The following is a 10,194-nucleotide window of genomic DNA, read 5'->3' on the forward strand; positions in this document are numbered from 1 at the left end:
AAGACTGATACTTATCCCATCAGCCCATACCCAAAGTGGTTGGGGGTGGTTGTAAAAGCTGGAAAGTATGGCTCTGTCAGGTGCAGAATATTGAATGACAGTAAGGGCAGCTTTCCCTGGTCGCTACACTTTCCAGCGTACACTTTTTTATTGACCTAGATATTTTAGATTTTTTCCCAAGCTGTTTCTATACCATTTTTGCCCTTCCTTCCTGTGAGATCTCGGACATGCCGAGGACTGCCTCGTCCTCGGCTGTGTCCCTAGGCTATTTTGTACTTGTATTACCGATCCTGGGCTATAACTCTTCTTGGCTCGGGCCTGTGGCCCCCATGAATAAATGGGCCAGGGCTGCAAACTATTGGGCCCCACATTCCTAATAACTATTTTTTTCCCATGGCTAGCATGTGCCTTGCACGTGCTGCCCTGACTAGTAATAAAAAAATTATGGGTGAAATTTTTTTTCCTCACCTAATATTTTCCTCGCTAAATATTATGTTTAGAGACGAAATAAATTTGTCACCAATTATTTTTGTGGGTACCTAAGGCATGCTTGGCAACGTCCTAGGCATGCTTGCAACGTCCTCGGCCGTCCTCGGCATGCTTTTGCAACGTTCTCGGCATGTTTTGCAACGTCCTTGGCATGCTTAACAACGTCCTTGGCCGACCTTGGCATGCTTTGCAACCTAGGCGTCCCACATTGAAAGAAAACCCCCCCACTTTCTGCCTTATAAGCTGTGAAGTAAAGGGAGTAGTGTACCACCAAGCATCTCTGTGATCAAGAGACTTGGTGGTACACTACTCCCTTTACTTCACAGCTTATAAGGCAGAAAGTGGGGGGGGTTTTCTTTCGATGTGGGATTCCAAAGGGTGCGGTGTAAAAAGGCTACAAGGCAAAAAGCCCTTGGCCCAAAGATCCGTCCATCCAAGGAACACACACCAAAAAGGGCCCTTTTATTGTGGGTACTTAAGGCATGCTTGGCAACGTCTTAGGCATGCTTGCAACGTCCTCGGCCGTCCTCGACATGCTTTTGCAACGTCCTCGGCATGCTTTGCAACGTCCTCGGCATGCTTAACAACGTCCTTGGCCGACCTTGGCATGCTTTGCAACCTAGGCATCCCACATCGAAAGAAAACCCCCCCCACTTTCTGCCTTATAAGCTGTGAAGCAAAGGGAGTAGTGTACCACCAAGCATCTCTGTGATCACAAAAACAGTATATTTGCATTCCATACATTACAAAAACAGTCAAGTAGTGCTACAAAAAAAATGTCTTCTTGCCACCAATCTTATATTTGCACAAATATAAAGAAAAATATATCAACACCGTCAAGCAAAAACATTAATTATGTTAATAATATAAGATACATTTTTAGCAATGTGTTAAAAGTAATAACACCCTTACATTTAAGTCACGACAACTCATAAAGCAAAGATATATTTTCAAGTATTATGTAATGCACGCTTACATTTAGCTCTCTAACCGTAAGTTTTATTGGTGTGCCTAAGTTTTTAAATGTTATATTGGACTTGAAAGTTTCTCATCAAAAGTCACGTTGTAACATCTATTTCCATTACTTATAAAAACAAATGGACCCAATATGTTAAATATACCCAAGTTTTGAATTGGCTTAACTACCACATTGATACATTAAAAGATCTCAATCATGCTCCAATAATTTGATGCATTAAAGGCATCCGAAAAATTAAACTCTAGGGAAATATCATACTCTAGCACTATTAAGATAATTAGTTTGAGAAAATTGTAGCATAAACAACAAAGGTGAAACTTATATTCTTCCCATATCTCTTTATTTGCATTACAACTCTTTTTACCAACTATCCACCCTACAAGAACCCATGTTGGGCCAAATTAGTAATTATAGATTTTGAGAGAGCAATAAAATTTATTAAAATGGTTTAGCATATTTTTACAAACCCAAAAGTGATCCACACTTTTTATAACCAAAGCAAAGTAAATTTGCATATTCATTTGACCCTACAAATTGGATTTTTTTAATAAGATATTAGTCATAAGATGGTGTTGCATTACTATGGATAACATCAATCACTAGTTAGGCACAAAGAACCAACTTAAGAAACTATTTTCCAATTTAAAAAGTGGATAATATCAATCATTAACCAAGATGTTTTAGCTAGTAGATGAGTTCCTTCCACTCCTAAAAGTGTCAAGGAAACCTTTGCTCCTCAAAAATGGTATGATATTAGCTATCTAATTATTTTGTGATTTTATCTTTTCCTCCTGCCTTATGTTTACATCCTTGAGCTCATCTATCTGAGTATTTTGTGAGTCTATCTTCTCCTCGAGATGTTGGATATATTGAGTTGATGGAGAAGATGAGGCAGTAGTCCTAAGAGATAAGGAAAGCTTCATGTCGAGTCCCTTCACATAGTCAGATCTCAGCTTAAGAACCATTATAGATATCTCATCTTTCGTCAAAGGCTCTGTATTAGGAGTGTTATAATGCTTATCATGTACTCTCAATATCTCTTCCTGTCATTTCAAAAGAGGGTAATTCTACCGTCCTTTCCCCCCGCCCTTTATTTTGTGGGTATTGTACCCACTAATAGGCAACCTGCTATACCAGGTTACTAAAACATCATATTTGACGATATCATCCTCACATTATACAGTACCAACATCACATGTGACTGTACTTTTGTCACATTCGGTGGTTCCCTTATTTTTTCTCAAATTTGATGGTTCCATTGTCACATTAGACAGTACCAACATCACATTTGATCGTACCTTTCTCACATTTGGCGGTACTTTAATTTTGTTTCTCACATTTGATAGTTCCATTGTCACATTGGTCAGTACCAACATCACATGTGACTTTAATTTTCTCACATTCGGTGGTTCCCTTATTATTATTATTTTTTTCACATTTTATGGTTCCATTGTCACATTAGGCAATACTAATATTACATTTGACCGTACGTTTCTCACATTCGGTGGTACTTTAGTTTTTTTTTTTTTTTTTTCACATTTGACAGTTCTATCATCACATTAAGCTGTACCAACTTCACACGTGACTATACTTTTGTCACATTTGATTGTTCCTTTATTTTTTTTTCTTACATTTGATAGTTTCATTGTCAGATTAAGCAATACCATCATCATATATAACCGTACTTTTATCACATTCATTTGTACCATTATTTTTTTGGCATAAATGCTCTTTTCGTCCCTACATTTTGGGGTCATTTCTATTTTGGTCCCTACATTTATATTTTACCACTTTTAGTCCTTAATTCAATTAACGCTTGTTATTTAAGTCCTTTTCGTCAGCCAACAAACGGAAATGGCTGACGTGGCTAACGGACTGATTAAAATATTAATAAAAATCCACCGTGGCTCTCGTCACCCATGCCACATGGGTTTCCCGCCCCTTTTTTCGCAGGTGACCCTCACTACCCCCCAAATCAGTACTAGAAACCCAAAATCAGTCCACCTTCCCCCAAACCAAATCAGTCTACCTTCTCTTTCTATGAACCCCCAAACCAAATCAGTCCACCTTCTCTCCCGATTTGAGATAGCCATCAAACCACCATAGCAGACAAACAAACCACTATCACAGACAAACAAACCCAGAAATATATATACCTAAACCCATTTTTCTTGGAATAGCAGAGAAAAGGAAAGCAATGAGATTTCTATCTCTGTGAGATAGAGACCAAACACACAAGTATTAGCTCTCTCTGTGTGTATGTATATAGCTAGCTTTATATTATGCGTAGGGGCCACAATGTTGCTTTTGTATATTCATTGTTTGGGTTTTGACTTTATTATGTTTGTTTAGTTACTTTTTACAGTTTGTTGGTCCTTGTCTGGGTTTGTGTTTCTTTGTGGCTTCCAATGTGTTTCTTAGTGGGACAAAATGCTTATGACATTACTGTTTAATATGTGTTTGTTTGTGCTTTCCAACGTGGTCCCTCTACTCCCCTGTTGAACATAATGTGCATTACCATATTATATAATTCAAAACAGCTGAGGTGGATTGTGGAATGATGAGTGCTGAGTTGGGAAATAATTAATGTGTGATATTTTGTTAACTAATGCGTACTATTTTGGAATGTAGTCAGTATTATTTAACTAATAACTAATGAGTGTTGTTTTCTTAACCAATGGTTTATATGTGTTTTGCATGCAGCATGAGTGAGCTATTTAGTTTATCTGTGCATCATGGTGGGTATTTTACTAATGACCCTTGAAAATATGTGGGAGGTAAAGTGGATATAGTGGACAATTATGACCTTGATAGGTGGTCCAAGCCAGAGATTGAAGGTATATCCAGGGAGTTTAGGTACACCTCTGTGAGCAGAATTTGGTATAAAATGCCTGGTAGTGATCTAGAGAGAGCTAATTTCCATTTGATCGTTGATGATGATGATGCCATGTTTACGACAGATTTAGTGATTGGTCATGAAGAAATTCATGTGTTTTTAGAGCACCCTGTGGATAATCCTATACTAGTGGATGAAGGTGAGCATGTTGGGGCAGATGTGCAGCCATTGGCAATGGAGCAAAACCTTTTAGGATGTGGCAGTAATGATGAGGATAATAATAGTTATAATGAGGATAATAATGAGGATCACATTGAAGTAGATGCTGAATAAGCTTACTTTATGAGAGAAAGTAACACACCAATGGTTGAGGAGGTTGATAATGATGTTGTTGTTGAGGTTGATGCTGTAGAGGTGTATTCTAGGAGAGTAGGTAAGGAACCTATGACTCAGCACCCATCTGAGGACAAGGATGTAGTTGATAGCAGTGACAGTGGAGGAGGTGATGGTGGAGGAGGTGATGGTGAAGGAAGTGGCCTAGAGGATGAAGATGTAGTGAATCTTGATGAGAGGGAGTTTGTGGAGGACAGTAGTGATAGTTGGGATGATTCTGATAAGGATGTTATTGAACTAGTACAAATGGGTGCTGGTGTAATAAACTTTGATTATGAGAGTGAGGTGTTGCACAGTCTTGAGGAATCATCATCTGATGATGATATTGGGGATGATACTGATGATAGCTCTGAGGATGAACTGAAAACACCTGTGGGAAAGGGAAGGGGACAAAAGAAGACCTTCCCAGTGTTTAAGCCAGTTGCTAAGGCTGAACATATTATATTTGAGAAAGATATGTTGTTCACAACACCTAAGCAATTCAAAGAAGTTATAACTGATTATGCAGTTCATGGTGGCTGGGGGGATTAGGTTTGCAAAAAATGATTTGCAGAGGGTAAGAGCAGTTTGCCAGGAAAACTGCAAGTTTGTGGCATATCTAGCAAAGTTGCCAAGAGAAAAAAGCTACCAATTAAGAACACTGAACCTGGAACATACATGCACTAGGAGTTATAAGAATCCAAGGTGCACTTCTTCATACATTGGGAGGAAATTGATGAAGAGGGTGAGAAGACAACCTAACATGAAACTAAAAGACATTTAAGATACTGTACATGAGAAGTTTACACTAAACATAACTCCGGGAAAAGCCAGTAGGGCTAGGGAAAAGGCAAGAGAATATGTTGATGGTGCTCACACACAGCAATACAATCAACTTTGGGAGTATTGTGAAGAGTTGAGGAGGGCTAGCCTTGGCAGTACCATACTTATAAAGGTACACACCTTCAATGAAGGTGATTTGACTGCTGAGATGGACTTGATCTGTGGGATTCCATATCTTGAGAGGTTGAATATATGCCTGGAGGATTGCAAGAAAGGGTTTATGGCTGGCTACAGGCCAATAGTTGGTTTGGATGCCTGCCACTTGAAGACTAAGTCAAGTGGACAATTAATCACAGCAGTTGCTAGAGACCCTAATGAAGAGTACTTCCCACTTGCGTATGCTGTAGTGGAGGCTGAAACTAAAGACTCCTGGACATGGTTCATAAATTTGCTATTTGAAGACATAAGTCAGAACACAAGATGAACATTTATATCAGACCAACAGAAGGTATGTATGTTTATTACCATATCTATTACACTTGTTGTGATCAGAGAGTTACTAACACCACAATTGCACTTGTTGTACTCATAGGGGTTGGTGCAGGCCTTCATTGATAATTGGCCACAATATGAGCATAGGATCTGCTGCAGACACCTCTACAATAATCTCAGGAAGAATCATCCTGGTGTTCTGATCAGAGAGTTGTTTTGGAAAGCAGCCAAAGCTACTTATAAAGCTGAGTTTGATAGGTTGATGGATGAAATGAAGGGAATTGATGAGGATGCACACAGTTGGTTGCAAGATCATTCAACCACCATATGGGCCAGACACATGTTCAGTGAGGATGGGTTGAGTGATATAGTACTGAATAACATGTGTGAGAGTTTTAACAGCAGGATTCTGAAGTTTAGATCTAAGCCTATAATTACTATGGTATGAATCTAAGCTTTTAAGTAACAGTTAGTCAGATACATTATTTGATTCATTGTTTGATCAACATCTTATGTGTGATTGCAGTTGGTGTCCATCAAGTTATATCTTATGACCAGGTTTCAAGATAACAGACAAAAGATCATGAGAGTGGAATCAGAGATATGGCCTAAAGTGCTTAAGAGGTTGCATAGGGAAAATATTGCAAGTAGTAGGTGGCTTGCTTGTTGGGCAGGTCATATACAGTTTGAAGTTAAAAGTGGACTGCAAAGTTTCACTGTGGACATGGAAAAAAGACATTGTAGTTGCAGGAAATGGGATACGACTGGCATACCATGTGCCCATGCAATTTCCTGCATATTCTTCAATAGGTAAGATGCTGAGCAGTATGTGCATAGGTGTTTTCATGTCTCCACATATAAGGCCTGTTATGAGCCAGTAATTGCACCTATCAATGGGCAGAATATGTGGAGGCCTAGTGATGTCCAACCTGTTCAGCCTCCTATCAAAAGAAGACCACCTGGCAGGCCCAAGAAGAAGAGGACAAGGGAGGCTGGTGAAGCAGCAGGTAGGAGAGCTGGTATCTCCAAACAGTGTAGGACTTGTGGTAAAATAGGACACAATAAAAGAAGTTGCAAGGGTGAGGTTGGAGGAAACTCTTCCCTACCAGGCACCATAAACAGAACCAGTGCAGCCAAAAAGGTAACATTCTACCATATCTGTCAAGTAAATATGTGAGAGTTTTTACATATTACATGTCAATAAATGTGGATTTCTTGTTTGTAGACTAGCAGATGCAGAAACTATTCCAACATCAATCAGTCAACAAGACAAGCTTAGGCTCCACCAAGCTTAGCCACCCCATTTGCACCACCTCAGCCATCTGTATCATCCCAGTCCACCATGCACACCTTCACTCCTGGTGCACCACCTCAGCCATTGCCATCATTCCAGTCCAGCATGCACACCTTCACTTCTTGTGCATTTCCTCAGCCATGGACAAGCTCTTCCAGGCCATGTGTAACATATCAAACCAACATGCACTTCTCATCCAGCCCAAGTGCACCATTCCAGACTAGTATGCACTTCTCATCTTGCCCAAGTGCACCATACCAGACCAGCATGCACAGCATTGCCACACCTTTTCCACCACCCCAGTCCAGCATGCACAACATTGCCACACCTTTTCCGCCACCCCAGTCCAGCATGCACAACTCCAGTCCAAGTGCACACCAGACCCCCACAGGATCATCCAATCCAATTACACCACCCAACTTAGGCAGTAGTCCAATTCCAAGACTGAGGAGGAAAAGGATGGTCACATCAGAGACCCTGAATGCTTCCAAGAATGCATCTAGATACATGGGGGCTATCAAGTTTGCTGGGAGTAAGTCATCAACGCATGCTCCAAGAAAAAAATGAATAGATTTTCGTTTTATATCTTTTGATGAATGACTTGTGTTTTGTATAATTATAGCCAAGCCCTTATTTTGTATAATTGGTATTACTTAAACAATGCCTTGCTGTTTGGGTTAAGATTGGCAGTTGAACAATGCCCTTTTGTTATTTAAACATACTTTTGCTTTTTTTAATGATTACTATGTTTGGGTTAAGTTTGGCAGTATGTTAATTAAGATGTTTGGATTTCAAGATTGAGTTTGTTGTTTCCTTCTGTCTTGTTTTATATGTGTAGTATAGTGCTTTCTTGGAATATGTTATTCGTTAATACCAGTTTTATTTGTTGCATGCACTTGGAAATCTGCTACTTGGTTCAACAGGGACATTTCCAATCCACACATCCACACATTGAATTGAATGAGAAAGGTATTCATTTATTTCTCAATAGAAAGAGTACAAAATAAGCAGCAGGTGTATGTCATTGCTAATAACTAATCCTACCAAAATAAAGCACACTACCAACCCTCCATACATAAACACTGCAACCCTCCATGCACTACCAAGCACAGCAACCCACACAAGTTATTCCTACCCCCTACCTAAGCAAATATAGAACTACAAATATCACCACTAACAATGCCACAACTATAACTAAAAACTTCTCTCTCTTCTTGCAGGCTGCAAGCTCAGCCTCAAGTTTGATGATCCTTTGCCTTTGCTGTGGGATAAGCACCTTACCACATTCAGATATCTCATTATCACGCCATTGGAAGAATCTACACTTTCACCCCACCTGAAACACAGATAATGCTCTGAAAAATGAAAAATGGAAATCTGAAACAACATACTGAAATTAACTAAAACCGACTCAAAAAATTTACTGAAATTGACATACCCAGTAGTTTGGACAACCATAGAACCTTCTGCCAGGGTTGTCTTCAGTCCACGCCACAACTAGGATAGGTTTTTTATTACAGTAGCACGTCATTGGTGCTTTACTCCTCACACTGGAACTTGTTGAACAGCTTGCTTCCATTGGGCTTCGAAGATTGTTTGTTTTGATTATGGTTTTGGGAGATGAGGATTAGCTATGTGGGTGGAGGTCGAAGCTCGAATTTTGGGAGTTTAGGGTTTCTGGTACTGCTTTGGGGGATTTTGGGTTTCTGGTATTGATTTGGAGGGTAAGTGAGGGTCACGTACGAAAAAAGGGGCGGGAAACCAATGTGGCATGGGTGACGAGAGCAACAGTGGATTTTTATTAATATTTTAATCAGTTTGTTAGCCTCGTCAGCTATTTCCGTCTGTTGGTTGACGGAAGGACTTAAATAACAAGCGTTAATTGGATTAAGGACTAAAAGTGGTAAAATAGAAATGTAGGGACCAAAATAGAAATGACCCCAAAATGTAGAGACGAAAAGAGCATTTACGCCTATTTTTTTTCTCACATTTGACTGCATTATCCTCACATTGTGTAGTACCAACATCACAGTGACTGTACTTTTGTCACATTAGGTGGTTCTTTTATTTTATTTTTCTCATATTTGATGGTTCTATTGTCACATTAGGCAGTACTAATATCACACATGACTGTAATTTTGTCACATTTGGTTGTACCCTTATTTGTTTTCTCACATTTGACGGTATTATCCTCACATTATGTAGTACTGATATCACATGTGACTGTACTTTTGTCACATTCGGTGGTTTGTTTGTTTTTTTTGTTTTTTGTTTTTTTTTTTTCACATTTGATGGTTCCATTGTCACATTAGGCAATACTAACATCTTATTTAACCATACCTTTCTCACATTCAGTGGTACTTTAATTTTTTTATTCACATTTGATGGTACCATCCTCACATTGTGCAGTACTAACATCACATATGATTGTACTTTTATCACATTTGGTGGTTCTCTTATTTGTTTTCTTACCTTTGATGGTTTCAATCTCATATTGGGCAATACCAACATCACACTTGACTGTACCTCTCTCACATTTGGAGTTACTTTAATTTTTTCTCACATTTGACGGTTCCATTGTCACATTGGTCAGTACCAACATCACATATGACTGTACTTTTGTCACATTTGGTGTTTCCCTTATTTTTTTTACTCACATTTGATGATTCGATTGTCACATTAGGCAGTATTAACATCACATTTGATCGCACTTTTCTCACATTCAGTGGTACTTTAATTTTTTTTTCTCACATTTTATAGTTCCATCATCACATTTGTTATGATCTTAGTGTCCCACATGGATTAAGTATAAGCTTAACCTTGTGCTTATAAGCTCTTGGACACCCTCCCTTTGCAAGCTGGTTTTCAAGAGTGAGTTCTACCCATGAGTTTTTAACATTTGGTATCAGAGCCAATCACCACCTCGAGTAATCCGGTGTAGCTCGAGTA

The 10,194-nt window shown here is 39.1% G+C and overlaps 1 protein-coding gene across 1 annotated transcript; it reads left to right on the plus strand.

Annotated features, from left to right (window-relative positions):
• The first annotated feature begins 5,667 nt into the window (after positions 1-5,667).
• LOC115964536 lies at positions 5,668-7,246 on the plus strand. The gene is made up of 4 exons (XM_031083832.1): positions 5,668-5,862; positions 6,052-6,393; positions 6,478-6,761; positions 7,177-7,246. Exons 1-4 carry the CDS (start codon positions 5,668-5,670, stop codon positions 7,244-7,246), a joined length of 891 nt encoding a protein of 296 aa, XP_030939692.1.
• Positions 7,247-10,194: the final 2,948 nt, after the last annotated feature.

This window comes from Quercus lobata, chromosome 10 (genome assembly GCF_001633185.2).
Source record: "Quercus lobata isolate SW786 chromosome 10, ValleyOak3.0 Primary Assembly, whole genome shotgun sequence".
Lineage (NCBI taxonomy): Eukaryota > Viridiplantae > Streptophyta > Magnoliopsida > Fagales > Fagaceae > Quercus > Quercus lobata.